This window comes from Fusarium solani (assembly GCF_023522795.1).
Source record: "Fusarium solani strain SB1 chromosome Unknown bctg00000006, whole genome shotgun sequence".
In the NCBI taxonomy this organism is placed as follows: Eukaryota; Fungi; Ascomycota; class Sordariomycetes; order Hypocreales; family Nectriaceae; genus Fusarium; species Fusarium solani.
Window position 1 is genome coordinate 1,436,870 of NW_027072151.1, and position 16,890 is coordinate 1,453,759.

The 16,890-nt window shown below is 53.9% G+C and overlaps 7 protein-coding genes across 7 annotated transcripts; 5 read left to right on the plus strand and 2 right to left on the minus strand.

Moving 5' to 3' along the window:
* Positions 1 to 360: 360 nt before the first annotated feature.
* On the plus strand, positions 361 to 2,349 carry MRS44_010172 (uncharacterized protein; the record flags this gene model as incomplete). The annotated part of the gene is made up of 2 exons (XM_046272764.2): positions 361 to 430; positions 503 to 2,349. 2 exons carry the CDS (start codon positions 361 to 363, stop codon positions 2,347 to 2,349), a joined length of 1,917 nt encoding a protein of 638 aa, XP_046131383.2.
* Positions 2,350 to 2,567: 218 nt separating this feature from the next.
* Positions 2,568 to 2,970, minus strand: MRS44_010173 (uncharacterized protein; the record flags this gene model as incomplete). Its single annotated transcript, XM_046281281.2, has 3 exons — positions 2,568 to 2,630; positions 2,678 to 2,749; positions 2,878 to 2,970. The coding sequence occupies 3 exons, from the start codon at positions 2,968 to 2,970 to the stop codon at positions 2,568 to 2,570; spliced, it is 228 nt and encodes a 75-aa protein (XP_046131382.2).
* Positions 2,971 to 5,655: 2,685 nt separating this feature from the next.
* MRS44_010174 (uncharacterized protein) lies at positions 5,656 to 6,450 on the plus strand (the record flags this gene model as incomplete). The annotated part of the gene is made up of 2 exons (XM_065620023.1): positions 5,656 to 6,029; positions 6,081 to 6,450. 2 exons carry the CDS (start codon positions 5,656 to 5,658, stop codon positions 6,448 to 6,450), a joined length of 744 nt encoding a protein of 247 aa, XP_065476212.1.
* Positions 6,451 to 7,304: 854 nt separating this feature from the next.
* On the plus strand, positions 7,305 to 10,468 carry MRS44_010175 (uncharacterized protein; the record flags this gene model as incomplete). Its single annotated transcript, XM_046272763.2, has 3 exons — positions 7,305 to 8,214; positions 8,263 to 8,360; positions 8,408 to 10,468. 3 exons carry the CDS (start codon positions 7,305 to 7,307, stop codon positions 10,466 to 10,468), a joined length of 3,069 nt encoding a protein of 1,022 aa, XP_046131380.1.
* A 273-nt stretch (positions 10,469 to 10,741) lies between these two features.
* On the plus strand, positions 10,742 to 12,258 carry MRS44_010176 (uncharacterized protein; the record flags this gene model as incomplete). Its single annotated transcript, XM_065620024.1, has 2 exons — positions 10,742 to 11,086; positions 11,134 to 12,258. The coding sequence occupies 2 exons, from the start codon at positions 10,742 to 10,744 to the stop codon at positions 12,256 to 12,258; spliced, it is 1,470 nt and encodes a 489-aa protein (XP_065476213.1).
* A 1,611-nt stretch (positions 12,259 to 13,869) lies between these two features.
* MRS44_010177 (uncharacterized protein) lies at positions 13,870 to 15,091 on the plus strand (the record flags this gene model as incomplete). The annotated part of the gene is made up of 2 exons (XM_046281280.2): positions 13,870 to 14,649; positions 14,705 to 15,091. 2 exons carry the CDS (start codon positions 13,870 to 13,872, stop codon positions 15,089 to 15,091), a joined length of 1,167 nt encoding a protein of 388 aa, XP_046131378.2.
* Positions 15,092 to 15,658: 567 nt separating this feature from the next.
* MRS44_010178 (uncharacterized protein) lies at positions 15,659 to 16,263 on the minus strand (the record flags this gene model as incomplete). Its single annotated transcript, XM_046269939.2, has 2 exons — positions 15,659 to 15,843; positions 16,002 to 16,263. The coding sequence occupies 2 exons, from the start codon at positions 16,261 to 16,263 to the stop codon at positions 15,659 to 15,661; spliced, it is 447 nt and encodes a 148-aa protein (XP_046131377.1).
* Positions 16,264 to 16,890: the final 627 nt, after the last annotated feature.

Below are 16,890 nucleotides of genomic sequence, written 5' to 3' on the forward strand. Positions count from 1 at the left end.
AGAATGCTTCCTGTTCTGGCTTCAGTGGTGATCACTTCTATCAGCCCTATCCCCGTCCCTGTCCACAATTGGTACTGTACCCGATGGGCCAGATACCAAAAATACTTTGCAGGGATGGCATGGGGAGGGGCTGTCAAAATAAAATGGACATCTTACTAGCAAAACAGGTCAAGACTGACTATCTATTACTGTCACTGCTCTGTAAGCGCTGTGCATTTTGCTCATCTCTTACCAACAAACCCAGCCTCCGCCACACTTCAACACCCATCTCAACCTCAACCAAGACCCTCTGCCACACGCCGCCCCTGTCCCTTCTGCTACGTAGCAGAGCGAAAAAGGGCTGAGTCTGTAGGGCAGACCATGGATCCCGTCTCCCTAGCCGGCTTGGCCATCGGCGTCGCTTCCATTGGCCTACAGGTCTATACAGGATGTATCCAAGGCACGTCGTCTAGCTTCAGCACAGATGTAACAATCTCCTAACTTGCAACTTTGACTCTTTCAGGGATCCAGCTCCTCGTCACGGCCCTGGGCTACGAGGATGACTGCAAATATCTCAACCTGCGCCTCCGCATGGAGCAGCAGCGCCTCTTTGTCTGGAGCGAGACGTCTGGCCTGCTCGACCTAGATGCGAAGAACCAGGACAAGATTCTCAACTCCAACGTCTTCAACTTGCACCGTCAGACGGTGCTCGACCTTCTCGTGCAGATCCGCTGCCTCTTTGACGAGTTTACAGAGTATCAGCGGAAACACAACAATCTCTGCACGGTCGAGGATCATGATGGCATCTTAGGAGCCCCTGAAAAGGACGCCAAGTTGGCAAACTATCCCATGACGGAGAGGAAGCGGGACTTTATCAAGAAGGCCATGCTCGGGCTCAAGACCAAGTCGGTCGAGGGCATCACCAGACTACGCTGGACGTCGTTTGACAAGGCTGGGTTTGAGAGGCTCCTTGCCAAGTTTTCCATCCTCAATGATAACATGACCAACCTCCTCGACCACTCCCTCCAGGTCGAGATCAGGAACACCGTACAAGATACCAACCGGGGTGTCTTGCTGCTGCACCACAAGATCGCCGACTTGAGCCACCTCGTGCTAGCCCTCAAGTCCCAACTCGATGCTAGCAGCCCTAGTGGCCCATCTCCCATGTCCAAGCTAGAGCGAGAAGCCAACGCTGATGCGCTGAGGCAGTTATCGAGGCTGGCCAAGTTCAAAGCCTTCAACGAGACTATTGACCCCAAGTCTGAAGGCCCCGCCGTCGTCGATGAAGCCGCCGCAAAGTTTCTAGAGCTTGCGAAGCCTGGCCATCAGCGCAATCTCTTCGTGCCTCGCTACCTCATCGAGGTAGACCCCGAAGTTGATGAATCTGACGAGCCGCGATGCGAGGCCCTCATGAAGACAGCAGAGGGGAAGAAGAAAGTCTGGATCGAGTGGAAAGACTACGACAACGCAGGGCCTCGGCCAGGATCCCTATCCAAGGCTGACATCATCGAGAGAGTTCGGAAACTTGCCGCGTTGTTGAATCATAGCCCGAAGCCCGAAGCCTTTCGCACTCCCCACTGCTTGGGCTTCTTCGACAAAGCCGATCCCAACATGCCCGAAGATGATGTCGATATCCTCGACCGTCGGCTAGGTCTCATCTTTGAGCGCCCATCTGACGATAATCTCGACGCCACACGTCCTCCAATTTCGCTGCGTGAACTCCTTCAAGACCCAAAGATCCGCAAACCTCGAGTCACTGAACGAGTCCGTCTCGCACACGCCATCAGTAACTGTCTCCTCTACCTGCACGCCGTACACTGGCTGCACAAGGGTCTCCGAAGCCACAACGTGCTCTTCTTCCTCACGCGGGATGGCCACGTGGACTACCGCCAACCATACCTCTCGGGCTTTGATTTCTCTCGCCCTGGTGGCTCTGACGAGATGACAGATGCCCCGGGAGACGACGCGGAACATGACCTGTATCGACATCCCAACGCGCAGTCGAACCGCCGACGGGAGAGGGAGCGCTCCAAGAAGAGCTTCGATATTTACAGTCTGGGCGTCATCCTCGTCGAGCTTGCGCACTGGCGTCCTATCGAAGAGGTGCTAGGTATCGATATGCGACGTGCACGAGGTCGCCCTGATGTGGTGCGAAAGGTGCGGGATGCTCTCCTAGCTGAAGATAGAGTCGCAGCTGTGGGCGCCGACATGGGTGAGAGATTTGAGGATGCGACTCGACGCTGCCTGGCTGGCGGAGAAGAACTGGGGCTGCGAGATGGCGATGACGAGACTGAGGATGAGGTTGCTGAGCGCTTGTCAATCAAGTTCTATAAGGAGGTTGTGAAGCGATTAGAGGACGTAGTTGTGTGAGCATCAACAGCTCTAAACAAAACGATATACAAGACTGGGACGAAAAGAGAGAGGATTAAGCACAAAACATTGTATAATAAGTCTATCGAAAATTCGTTGCATCATTAGTCGAGTGACGGCAAACCCAGCCTCGTTCACTCTAACGACCCTCAATTAGCTGGCTCGTCCATTAAACGCCGGAGAAAGCAATTGAATCCCAAGTTCTCCAGGGACCACGATTAACAGCAGCAGTCTAGGCACTCGAAGCAGCAGAGTCCAGCGCAGATGCCGCAGCAGATGGCCTATAGAAGGTCAGTTAAGCTTGAGAAGAGGGTCATCTGATCCTTACACCACCGTCACCCTTGCCTCCTCGCATTCCCATGGTGGGTTGATTCTCCATGGACATGGGCTGAACCGGGCGCTATCAACGAAATTCAGTCAGTAAAATGTTCTAGAGTAAACGACTGCGCAGATAATCGGTTCTGCGCATCAATGTCTTGGTAACGCAGCCAAGCCCGGAGGCCAAGCCGGAGGGGATGCACGACGTACCGGCTGCTCGGCGTTGTTCTGTCCAGCCGGGAACGCGGCGGGGGCCGGCTCGCGGGGCATTTGCATCGGCGAAGTCGAAGTAGAAGCGGGCATGTTGATAATGGTTGATAGTACAGATATCGTTTTGGTAGAGTATTCAAAGGCAAATGGACCAGATGTATACGAGTGATTTACAGAGTATGGATGCAGAGGAAACAATCAGAGCTGTCATAAAGGGCGCGGGCCGTTGATTTAATAATGTCTTGGGTCGGCCAAAGATGCAGGGATCAACGTTCGGCGTGCGCGGGTCTTGGGCTCGAATTGGATCCCCTCTTCAAGCGAGGCAAGGCAAGGCGTTCGGTATCTGGGGCTGACGGGGGGATCGTCATCGGCACATGGGTTTTCAACTTCTACAAGATCCATGCCTTCTAGGGCAACGCCTGACCAGGCCAGCTGCGAGACTGTGCCGTGACCTCCGAGGGTCAGCAGGATTCCCCATCAGGCATGTCGGCTGCTGCAGGGTAGCACGGCAAGTCTCGCCATGACTTGAAAGATACACTCTCCCACGGGGTCATTGCTATGGTGGTGAGAGCCCCATGCCGAGTACCCATTGAGTCAAACTGTCATGTGGCTGCTGATGGCAGATGCGAACCACCCAACGGCGTGCCCGACGCCCTGCATTAGCATCTATCGGCAGGTCTTGTCAAAGAAGAGCAGGAACAAAGAGAAAAAGCGAAAGCGAAAAAAGCAAAGTCCCCTGTTATCGGACCATGACGTATGCCTGACGGAGCAACTTTGTCATTTCGTAGAGTGTTTGCAGGCTGTCCCTTGCTTTCCCATGTGGAGCGCGGATATTCGATTCGGCTCTTGAAGAATACGATCTATTTCTAGAAAAAAGCCCGAGCCAGAACCGCTTTTTCGGCTTCGCGGCAAAGCCTTTTACACACAAAGAGCCACAGCCGCGCGTCTTGCCAAGTCACAACGATAATAGTTCGGCCGAGAGACTGGTTCATGGCGGGTTTCCTGGACCCATAGGGCTGAGCCTAGGGTAGTTCATCTCAAGGAGCAAGTCGGATCATCAGGTTAATGAACCGACAAGTGCAGGTTAAAAATACCGCATAATTCAAGGCAAATTTGGAGATAGACTTTTCAAAGACTCCTGTCAGATTCATGCTTATCTCATCAAGTCTTCTTCTTCTTCTTCTTCTTCTTCTTCTTCAAGTCGGCTCCTTTCCGCAACCGGTCGAGTCGTTGTGGCGGCCGCGTAAATGGATCCATAGCCTCGGCCATATTAGGAGGCAGTGCCTCAACCTTGAACGAACTTGTCGTGGAGCCCAGGATAAAAGACACCAAAAGGCTTAGCAAAACGCGTCAGCTAGCCATGGCCTCGAGGCTTATCGCCCCAAAGCAGCTTGCGGAAGACTATTCCCAGACGGCAGCAGCATTTGCAGAGGATCAAGCAGTGAAGTCATCGCGACAGCCACCGCAGCCATGACTCGCTTTTTAGTTCTGGAGCTTGGGCCAAGATGTCAGGCAGACAGTGGGATTTCTTAAAGAGCATCATCGGGAATGTGAAATGGATATTGAGCTGTTTCGGAGTCCAAATCATGGGGAAGCAGAGAGTCACCGTTGAGCCGCTTTACTATACTGACAGATGATCTGAAGATAGGGCAAGTTCAGTAGAAACTCATAGTCGTCACCTATGCCGTCATTGCTACCCATTTGAGACTCCTTGTATAAATATAAAGATCATGCCTCTCTTCTACCCATCAAACGCTCCTTAAAGAGCTTCTTCTTAACAAAGGTTCTGTCTGCCTTGGCACCCAACCTCCCAAACAGCCCAAGGCGTCCCATCTGGAATTGGTTAGAAACCCGGAAGTCTATTATCTAGCATCCTCGTATGGATAACCCCCTGGATGACACTTACGAACGTCTTGCGCGAAGCCTTGGAGATGTCTGCGCGGCTTTGACTTCGACCTAGACTTGTGCCGGTGCCCCGAGCATTCCACTTCGTGACAAGTGCTCGCGGGCTGTTGTCGGCGTTGTGGAATTATCATGAGCTGACGATTACACCACGATTTCAGGACATATCTTTGTGATCTGTAAGACAGGAGATACTATTCTGTTGCCTGTTACACATCCCCTGACGAAGCCAATCAAGGATGTGCAGTCTGAGCCTCAATCAAGATATTGATCAACAGTTACGGCTCTGCATTCAAGGAAGGATCGTCACCTTTCTCACAGAAAGGATATCCACGAGCCCCGTTGAACATGGGCAAAACGGTACTGCATCGGGAGAAATGTGATTACTGGAAGCCGCCTGGCCGCTCGCCAAGTCGGCTACAGCCTCCCCACGCACGTTTAACAGGCAACTCAAGGTTGGCCATGACGTTGAAGAAACCCAAACACAGCCGGGGAAGCTCGAGATAGAGTGCCGGGACGCTCGTCCCGCTCACCCACGAAACGTGAACGGCCGGGCGCAATTGGCCGCGAGGGCATCCCAAGCCCCAGATATCACATATCTCGCATGACAGCCACGTTTATCTGGGCGACCGTTTTCAGACAATATTGACTAGTTGCGTTCCTTGCATCGGACCACTCTCGGGAGCTGAAACATGATGAGGAGGCTGGGTCTGGACGTGAACTGTATCGGTTGATTTCATTAATCGCGTTGGAGATGGAAGCAGGTATAATAGACGGCCGTCACTTACACGACTTTGCATCTGATTATCCATACCAAGCAGTTTCACACAAACAAATAAACAAACAAACATCTTTAACACAACATAAACACACACAATGGTACAAATCACAGTCCTCGCGGTCCTGGCCGCCTTTGCTTTCACTGGCGTCGACGCCGGCCTGCACAACCCCCTCGAATGTCTCATCGAGGCATTCTGCCCCCATACCGAAGACCCAGCACACCCGCCCGTTCAAACCACCAAGGCCGCAGCTGCAGCTGTCAGGGACGTGTGGAGCTTGAAGGCTAGCACTCCCGAGTACACGAAGACGGCCCCTCCTCCAGAGAAAGACCTTGATCCGGAATGCTACAATGTCAAGAACCCCGGCTTTGAGGACGCGACACTCTCCCCTTGGAAGGTGTCAGACCCTCGATCCATTAAAGTCCAGACTTCACGTGGACGATACCAAGCCCAGAGCGGTAGAAAATTCCTGTACGTTTCTCTGCATCTCTCTTTAGCACTCTCACTAACGAGACGCGATAGCCGTTTTACAGTTAATGATCCCAAGGTGGAGCTGAGCATCAGCCAGCAACTACACGGTCTTGAGCCCGGCAACCACTGGATCAACTGGGCCGACACGTGGACTGAAAAGAACAACACGGGCGCGTCCGAGTGCACAATCAAGATCAAGCTTGACGACGAAGTCATCTTGGAAGACCACCACTGGGTGCTTGACCCCTTCTACTGGGGCGGCGGCTCCTTCATCAAGAAGATTGCCTCTCCCGACCCAGTGCTCAGCTTCAACTTTCTGTGCCCAGACGCGCCCTCAGGCGGTGTCGAGTTTCTCATGGATGACATAACTGTCTACCCTATTGGTACGAATTGTAATGGCGAAGAAGTTTCAGATCTTTAGCCGGCGAGGCGTTGATGGACAATACTGGTTTTTAATGAATAATGTTGGTGGTTAGTAGTTTCTAAGAGACAAACATTCTTAAGAGGTTCCTCTCCATGTGGAGTGGGAGTGGTTTATGCAAGCGTAGCCATCCTTGACAGCTGAAACACATGAAACATGACGAGACGAGTCAGAAGCTCTGCATCAACCGTGAGATGGAAGAGAAGCACCCGAGACCTTGTATCCGTTTCAACATGTCGAAAACCATGGACTTGGCTGATGTCAGTAACGAAACCCTGATTCCCCCCAAGCCGTGAACTGAAAAAAGGAACCTTATTTACCGAAAATTTCCCGCCGCCGCCAAGTCCCAAAGCCTGAGGCCTAAAATGGCAGCTGCCGTAGCTTGCACTGGTTTCTGGGGGCGGCCCAACACTAACAGGTTACGGGGGAGGAGGCTGAGCCACTGAGCGCCTAGGCCAAGGGCCGCTATGATATGCCCGCGGCCCCGTACTAGGCGGCCACTCCATGGATCGGTCCCTGGCACATCCAACATCCCGTCCCGTCTCGTCTTTCTCCCAAGGGGCCATGCAATGTGTTTCTCTGTCAACTTGACCATGCGCCCGCTCTGAATTGCTCAATCACTTGATTGTGTTTGACCCAATGCCTTGAATCTCCAACTTTGCCGTTCCTTATACATCGATCGATTCCTCTCCCCTTCCAGCGCCGTCTCTCCTCTCCCCTACCGGGCACCCCCTCGACCGCCCTCGCTTCCTTGGCTCTTCAATCTCGTGCCCGACGACCTCTCCGTCATCCATCACCGCGATCGCACTTGAACCTCCCATCGTCGTCCTTGTCCATCGACCTCCCCGATCGAGATGGCTTCGCACGGCCAGTACCCTCCGCCTCACCTGGCTCCAAAACACCATCATCATGCCCCCTATGGCACTCCGCCCGTGGCCGTCCCCGGTGGCGCCCCGGCCGGCACCTTCTCGCCCGGTACCAAGATTCAGGTCGGCAGCCACCGCGTCGTGATTCAAAAGTACCTCTCAGAGGGAGGCTTCGCACACGTGTACCTCGTCAAGATGCCCAAGCCCGTCGACGGCACCGACATGGCGGTCCTGAAGAGAGTCGCGGTCCCTGATAAGGAGACCTTGCGGGGCATGCGCACCGAGGTCGAGACGATGAAGCGCCTCAAGGGCCACCGGCCGATCGTCACCTATATCGATTCGCACGCCTCTGAGCTCAGGGGCGGCGGCTACGAGGTGTTTCTGCTTATGGAGTTTTGCAACGGGGGTGGCCTCATCGACTTTATGAACACTAGGCTGCAGCATCGCCTAACCGAGCCCGAGATCCTCAACATCTTTACCGACATCGCCGAGGGCGTCGCATGCATGCACTACCTCAAGCCCGCGCTGCTCCACCGCGATCTCAAGGTTGAAAATGTCCTCATCACCGCCAAGGGCTCCTCCAAGCGCTTCAAGCTCTGCGATTTTGGCTCGGCCGCGCCGCCGCGTCCCGCCCCCACAACCGTTGTCGAGTGTCGCCTCATGGACGAGGATGTCCAGAAGCATACCACCCTTCAGTATCGGAGTCCTGAAATGATTGATGTATACCGAAAGCAGCCTATAAACGAAAAGTCTGATATTTGGGCACTGGGAGTTTTGCTGTATAAACTGTGCTATTATACGACCCCGTTCGAGGACCAAGGCCAATTGGCCATCCTCAATGCCAGCTTCAGGTTTCCGAGCCACCCTGTCTTTTCTGATCGACTCAAGAAGTTGATAGGTACAGTTCCTCACCTCTGATGAGCTTTTCGTGAGACTGACCTTTTAGCGTCAATGTTGAAAGAAAACATGCAGTCGAGACCAAATATTTACCAGGTACTCAAGGAAGGCTGCGCCATGCAAGGGCGAGATGTCCCTATTCAGGATGTAAGAGGATTGTTGCCCTTGGTAGAACTCATATTGACTTTATCCAGATCTACTCTGACCAAGCCCAATCTCATGGCCGAAATGACAGCCCTCAGCGTAGGCAACAATCGTCAGAGCAAGCGCCAGTCGTAGGTGCTGTCTTCTCACGGGCTGAGCCGGAGAGACAAGTTATCCCTGATGTTGTTCCAATGAGAAGAGGAAGACCGGCGGCGTCACCAGCTCCAACCAAGGCGGCACAGAAGCCAGAGCAATCTCCCATGCGAAAGACTGATGGAGACCCCTTTGCCGCTCTTGATTCCAAGTCGACTACCCAGGCCGGATTTGACGAGCTGTCATCGAGGTTCCCTACTCTTGACCAATTCTCATTATTACACGACCAAGGGACCAAATTTGATTTTGACGCCTCCTCGCCAACCTCACCAACTCCCAATGCCCCGTCTGACCTCAACCAGAGAGTTATGGAGAGGCTCGCCGATGAAGCCTTTGCCATGCCTCAGCCAAGCGATACACGCACGAGGTCAACATCAAGGCCGCACTCAGTCACGCCTGTTGCCCACCAAGCTGCGGTTGCCTCGCCTCCCCCAGAGCCTTCGCTGCAAAAGGTCTTGTCCGCACCAAGCAGGCCAGAAGTTAGCAGGGCGCAGTCCATCATTAGTAACAATCCCGAGCTGCAGGCGATTTCCTCTCAAGCAAGCTCGAGATACGTGTCCACTGGTACCATGACAGCAACTCCACCACCTGAGCCATACAGAGACTTGGAGAGACCTGTTCAGCGAGAGTCTCACGAGTACGCACGATCCAGCAGCGCTACAAGGCAACCTGAGCAAAGTGCCGGGCAATGGGGCGCTGAAGATTCACGCCCTGCTTTCCCTGCCCGGGGTTCGTCCTATCAACCATCTTCGCATGCTCGTCAACCGTCTTCATCAAGACCCTCTCTCGAAGGCGGTCGCCCTCGCGCAGACTTTTTGGAGCCTTCAGGCCGCACTTCTACCACAATCTCTCGACCGCGACCTGCAAGCACAAACCTCGAGGGTACCACGCTCGATTTCCTGCGTGAAAGAGAGGCTGCTTCCCGATCGTCAAGTCGACCACCTCACTACTCGCCTCAGATTCCGTCCCCTGCCCAGGAACCTGTGGCTGATGACGATTCGCGAGTTGCATCCAGTGATATGGATTTCCTGAGGAGTCTGGAAGATTCGGAGCGGACCAAGGCGAGCAAGCGCTCTAGTCTGACATCGTTGTCTGGGAACAAGAACATCCTTGCTGGCAAGTTTGGAGATGCCTTTAAGCGCTTTGAAGGCGGCTCTCCTGGAGGCGTGAGAAACCCTTCGCCACAAAGGGACGCGGGACGCCGTGACCTTACTCCTATCGCGGGCTCTGAGGCTACTGATGGGCGCAGCGATGACGGCCGTATCCAGGAGGATGAGGATAACATGACACCTGAGATGAGGCGTGAGATGGAACGCCTGAAGCTACAAGAAGAGGAACAACGTGTTGAGGCCGCCCAAGCCGAGTACCGTCGACGTGTGGCCTCAGGAAACCGTGGTCCACCTATCCCACCAAAGAGCATTGGGGGAGTCTCCCGTGCTGTCAGCATCCAGAACCGGGTCCAAAGTCTCTTGAACGAGGACCAGAAGTCTTCGAACGTGCAAAGGACTGCCCAGGGATATGGAAAGTACACCGACTCATCGGAAAGTGGAGGCAAGCCCGAGAAGCCGCTACCTGTCAGGAAACCCCTGAATATCGCCAAGACTAGAGTCGAGCCTCCTCAGGCTCGGCCAGCCAGTACTGGCCCGGCCTCGACATCCTCTGCACCTCCAGCTCTTGGACCCAAGCCCCCAGCAAAGCCGATCGCCCCTAAGAAGCCGGTTCATCTGAATAGTCTCCCTACCGGACCACGTTCATCGTCACCTTCAAAACTGAGCCGGGCGCAGGCATCGTCAGCTCATGTTATCGCCGTAGACCTCCCTGGACAACCTCTGTTGGAAATGTCTGCCAAGGAGAAGGACGATTACATCCAGGACTTCACAAAGCGGTTCCCCAGCCTGGGCTCGATTGAGATGGTGGAGCGGGAAATTGGCGGACAGAATGGGGCTTCGGGACGGTAAGATAGACGACATTGAGAATCTAGTTTCTCATGCAGCATATACACTTGAATATACTCGGCGCATAGCATTATTGTGCTTGTGGACTTGAATCATTGGCATTGTCTGAGAGTAGGAGTTCAAGAAGACGGGATGCATAAAGTGGGGCTATGCATATATGCCCTTTTATCTTATCGCACCCCAGCTCCAAACTTTTTTTTCTGAAGCAAGCCAACTCCCCGTAGCTTTTCGCGACAACTGCCTACAGCAACGACAAGACTTTTACAACACGATACAATGGCCAAACGCAAGAGACAAGCCGTCGCGCAGAGCGAACCTGCTCCCGAGCCTGTATCCAACAAGAAGGCCAAGGCTGTTCAGGCTCCAAAGGAAAAGGCTTCAAAGGAAAAGACTACGACACCTGCCGTCTCGACAACTACGACCGCCGCCTCTACCGGCCCCGAGACGATCCAGATCGTGGTGGGATCTTACGATAGAATCCTTCATGGATTGACGGTGACGATTGGACCCAAGGACCAGGCCGACTTTGCCGACACATTCCTCTTCAATGCCCACACGTCGGCGATCCGATGCGTCGCAACGTCGCCTATCTCGGCGCCCGTTGCTGGCCAGACGCAGAATGTCATGCTCGCCTCTGGAAGCACCGACGAGCGCATCAACCTCTACAGTCTGTCGGCACACCCCCGAGCCGAAGGGACCAGGACCTGCTCGCCAAGGTGGCACCCCGACCGATCCTCGAGAACCCCAAGAACCGAGAGATTGGCACGCTGCTTCACCACTCGTCGACTGTGACAGCACTGCGATTCCCCAATCGGTCGAAGCTGTTGTCATCAAGCGAGGACTCTACGATTGCTGTTACACGCACAAGGGACTGGTCGCTGCTTAGCAACATTAAGGCTCCTATCCCGAAGCCACAGGGACGACCTAGCGGTGATACGGCACCTCTTGGAGGCACGCCATCTGGCGTCAACGACTTTGCGATCCATCCCAGCATGAAGCTCATGATCAGTGTCAGCAAGGGAGAGCGGGCAATGCGACTGTGGAACCTGGTGACGGGCAAGAAGGCCGGAGTGCTGAACTTTAACAAGGAGATGCTACAGGAGGCTGGAGAGGGAAAGCACTCGACGGGTGAGGGCCGACGGGTCGTTTGGGGCAATGTGGATGATTCGGACGAGTTTGCAGTTGGATTCGACCGAGACATTGTGGTGTTTGGCATGGATAGTGTTCCCAAGTGCCGAGTTATGGGATCAATCCGTTCAAAGATTCACCAATTCTTTTATGTTCAGGTGGATGAAGAAGCGGACATTACACTTCTGGCTGCGGCTACCGAGGACGGCCGAATCCTCTTCTTCTCGACCAAGGACGAAGACCTCACAAAGCCCGACGATGCGGACGACAAGAAATCCGAGTCTCTCCCCACAGCTAAGCTCGTCGGGCAGATCGGTGGCAAGGCAGACGGAGTGGATGGGCGGATCAAGGACTTTGTGGTTATCAAGAGCGCGACAGATGCGTCGAGAATGTATGTGGCGGGCGGTAGCAGCGACGGGCGGGTCCGATTGTGGCGAGTGTCAGTGGATGAGTTGCAGGGGAAGAAGAAGAAGCAGGCCAAGAAGGGTGATGATGCTGCTGCTGGTGCTGGTGTGGGGAAGCTGTTGGGGACGTACGAGACGCGGAACAGAATCACTTGCATGACGGCGTTTTTGATGATACCCCGACCCGAGGGAGCAGAGGAGAGCGAGTACGAGTTCTCGGATGAGGAGGATGAAGAGGAGAGTGATAGTGACGAGGATTGAGCGTTGGGGATTTTAGAAGGAGAGATAATTTGACCGCTATCATTTACATGATGATGGTGTTTCCATCATGACCTGACCTGAGCTGTACAGTACATTGACGTCGACCCATGAAGCCAAGCGACGCGCAAAATCACATGTCAATTGATGTACATTACTGTACCCATTCCACGTCGGACACAAAGTCCATTCCTCGTCTGCACACAGCCGAAACGGGTGTTTTGACTGTAAACGCTGTTGCATCGCCAACTGCTCTTCCCCCCTTTCGGTTTCCCATTGCTGACAGTGTCACAGCGGCAACTTTGTTGGGAGGTGGCCGATCAATGGATCTCGGACGGAATCACGAGGGCGCAATACGATGGAGCCCCGAGATCTGGCCAACCAACGAGTCTCGAATTGGGGCATGTCACGCGGGTGAAGATATAAACGAGACATGGGAACGAGAACGAGAGGTGGTCTAATTCCTCTTAAATGCTATAGATAAATATATATAAAATCAAGCAAGATAAAAAAGAGGGAGAATATCCTGACCTTAGCGTAATTTTATACCTCTTTCATGAATAATCCTATTGTTCTTAGGCAAGGAAAGCTAATGCCGTTGTACAACTGTCTGGTTTTTTCCTTGACCCGCGTGGTTGCTAGCAAGGCACCTAGTGACTGACCCCTGTGCCGAAGCAAGCTCTTGTGGGGTAAAAAGCACATCCAAGGATGAATATTTCCTGGGGTCCAAACTCTTTCTTCCTGGGCAAACATGGAAATCGAGCGTTGTAAGGCCTATCACACAAAATTCAATATGTAGAGTTTCTCAATCACCGCCTTCATTCCTCTAGAGGTCAAAGCCCAGCTTATTCATGCCCTTCTTCAAAAGGTCCGTGACAAGGAGGCGGCGTCTGGAAGAGCGGGCGGGGAAAGACGCAAAGCATCCATCCCATGGCAAACGCCCACTAAAAAGGACCAGATTTCGGACCCCATGGACAAGGGGGTTGCATTGGATTGGGTCCTTGACCCTTCTCTCTACGTAACTGCTGGGCCCTTGGGTCTGGGTCTTGTGAGCATGTGAAGGGTCCGTAGTCGAGTGGTCCATGGTTTGGGTTTCATGGCTTATTCCTCTCTCTCCTCCTCCTCTTCTTATTCAAACCCGCGTCTTGACTTTCTTCTCTCTTACATATCCATTCATCTTCCATTGCTCTTCTCCGCATTGCTCATAGACCCTTCATCCGCATCTCCAACAAGCATTGATTTCATATACGCGTATCCACGACGAGGCTCTCACCCGAAACCATTCATTCCCCCCAAGCCTTGCTGATTCGGATATCCCGGTTCTCAGCAAGCCACGTTTGGGCGCTCGTTCACCTGCGAACCGCACAGATTGACCCCAACAATATCCATCTTCCCGTCCCGACCGTCCCGGGAGCTGTAGCGTTTACATCGTGAACTGAGACCAGTTGAGACCAGTGAGTAACCTTGGCTTCCGAGACTTGTAATCTCACCTTGCCCTTCAGCTGAGGCGAAGAGATCTTGTCTGCCCTCTATCCCACCGAGTCGTCGCTCACAACCCATTCTAGACCCTCAACAACCACACAAGGAACCTTCGACTCGACATCTCACAACACAATGGCCGACGACGGACCTCCTCTCCTCAGACCCATCCCCCGAAGACCCTTCGACCTGAGCCTGACGAGCCCAACACCTCCCGATGAGAACTCTTCGCCCGCGACGCCAGCCCCGGCGCAGTCTGTGGACCTGAACAACCCGCGATTCCTGCAGCCGACCCCCGAACCCGTGAGCCTGAGCCGACCGCAGTCGTTCCTTAACTTGACGTCGTCAACACTGTTTGGCATCTACTCGCCCACCGCGTCCAATTCCCGCGACCGCATCTTTGCTGATAGAGACGAGCTGGACACGCCTTGGGGCACTGGCGCCCAGACACCCATTAAGAGGCCTAGCATTGATGAGGCGACCTATGAGCTGCTGCGCGACCGATCCCACCCTGTGCGTCGCCGATCATCATTCCGCCCTGTCGAAGCTCCGAGCCCTCTTGTCCTAGCACCATCACCTGCGTCTTTAGCCCTACGAGGCCTCGTTCTTTTTGTGCTAGGTGTTGGCTATGGTGTGCTTGTCACCACGCGCCCGGACAGCCTGAAGTCCTTGAGGGGAAACATGATCCGTCCTGCATATAATTGGGCGCATCTGGCTTTCTGGGGCTTCGCTGGTGTAGCTCTGGGCGCGCTGCTACCCTGGCTCGATCGTGTATGGGAAGAATCGTTTGGGGATGACGGTGAGGAAGCCGTGGCTGAAAATGATGGCGCTTCGACCAAGGATGATGGTCCCAGCACTGACTGGGCACTCGTTGTCCGAGCCATTGGCGCCTTTGTCGGCATTGTATTTGCTATTGTAAGTTTGAATCCTGAAGAAACTGTCTTTGTGTGCCATCTAACACGTTCGGCAGCGCAAGGTGGCCTGGGCGTCTACCCTCCAGGTATCATTGACACTGGCCCTCGTGAACCCCCTCCTGTGGTGGCTCATCGACCGATCCAAGCCGGGCCTGTTCCTTTCTGCAGTCGTTGGCCTTACGGGCTCGGTGCTGCTTCTCGGTGTCGACCCGGACATTATGCCGGCTCCCGCTCATGCCGCTCTTGGCAACTTCTCGCTGGGTCGGGATGGAGACCATGATCTGCCGGTCCTCGGAGGCTTGGCTCGCCAAGAAACGCTCGAGACGGGAGTGTGGATGCTCAGCGTACTGTTCTGCAGCTGCGTGTGCTTCGGCAACATTGGTCGACGGCTTGCGGTTGGGCCTTCGGCGACTGCAAAGGGTCGCTGGGCTGGTGTACGATAACAGCTTGAAGCTGCGTTTATCGTACTGTGTATATCATGATGTGTCCATGATGTTTTGTTTAGTAGCTGGGACTTGGGTCTATGGTTTAGGGGGGTTCTTCTCGGACGGTACGGCTGGGTTGGTCACAAGACTGGATAAGGGGACTTGGGGGTAAATAAATGATGACCTGGGATGGACATCAAGGGGAATGATCCTTACTCATGGGTTGGGTTGGTGGTGGTGTGTTTATGACGGCTACATGTTTGAACTCGACCTGACAGCTTCAGGTCGACAGCGAATTGATAGAGCAGAGCTTGATGGAATTGTTAAGCATGATGAACCTGCTACAATTGCATTACCCTTCCCAATTAATTGCGAATATCCATGCCATGGTTTGGCGGTGTGATTCCTCCACCAACCTGGAGCTCCTTTTTCTGTCAAGGTAGCTCATGCAAATGCCCTGATGATGATGATTTTGTATTTTATATCCTTTTCATACTTTTTTCTCCTTTTTGTTTTACTGACTCTATATCCACCTACCGCCCTTAGTAGATGGACGATCCCTCGGCTCGGCACGACGTCATATCATCAATCGGCCTTGGCTAAGGTCTCCTTGAGGGCACGTGACTTGTCTCGGACGTTGTCGCCAAAGTCAACATTGGACAAGCCGAGCATGACGAGCATGCGGGGGTTATGGATCATCTCGTCGATGGTGATGGAGCGAGAGAGGACGTCGTGGAAGGAGAGGGCGGCGGCTTGGGGGCCTGAGGTGGCTATTTACGGGGAGAGATGAGGTAAGTCTAGGTGTTTCTTACAGAGAGAGAGAGAGAGAGAGAGAGAGAAGACCAATTGGAGCAAGGAAAGGACAGGTTTTCATATCAATGGCATCAAGAGAAAATCTAAGTAGGTACTCATCCCCAAAAAGACTTACCACGGTCGTGCTTGGGAATCTGCTCTGGGTGCTTAGTCGGCCGTCCGGCGTAGATGTTGTCAAGCTCGGTCATGATGTAGCGGGAACGGCAGACAAAGTCCCAGACGTGGAAGAGGCCACGCGGGGGAGAGGGCGGTGTCCACGACGGGTGCGCCTCGAGGGCCGAGACGAGGTCGCCGAGTCGGGCGGTGATTTCCTCGCGGACCTCCGGGGCGGGGAGGCCCGAGGCGGAGGTTGTGCCGGGACGGGATGCGCTGATCATGGTGGATGTGAATTGGGGAAGATGTCAAGATGAGCGGTAAGAGATAGAAGCAGAAACAAGAATATTAATAAAGGAAGAAGAGAAGAAGAGGAGAGAAAGAGAGAGAGAGTAACGTCGAGGCAACGTCAGAAAAAGCTTCCCCGCTACCTTACGGCTTCTGTCCAATTGCCTCTAGATGCAAATCTTGGGGTCTCCCTCGTAGCTACGCGCAACCAATCCCTAATAAAGACGGTAAAGGGACCAGTAGCCAGGGGGGGCGGGCGGCTCTCTCTCTTGAGTCGTGTCAACCAGGCTCGGTTCGATAGTTCTAGGCCCCCCCTTGTCACAGACCCTTGGAGTTACGCAAGTCCACCGCCGTCTGTTGTCAAGTTTTTTTTTTTGTGACGAGAGGAGAAGACCATTCGGTTAGGTAGGGTCATCCGTGTTCAGTGGATACGGAAACGGGGAACTTCTCCTTTGGCCGTTTCTGGAAAACGGGGTGTGTATGTTTGGGGACGAGGGGAGGTGGAAGCCATCGTCGAAGGAGGCGGCGTTTTTGGGCGGCCGTAAGCCTCCCAAGCCACCATGAACCTCGAGACATTGGGCCATTGGCATGTGATGGATGCGGGACGGAGTACGCCGTGAGAT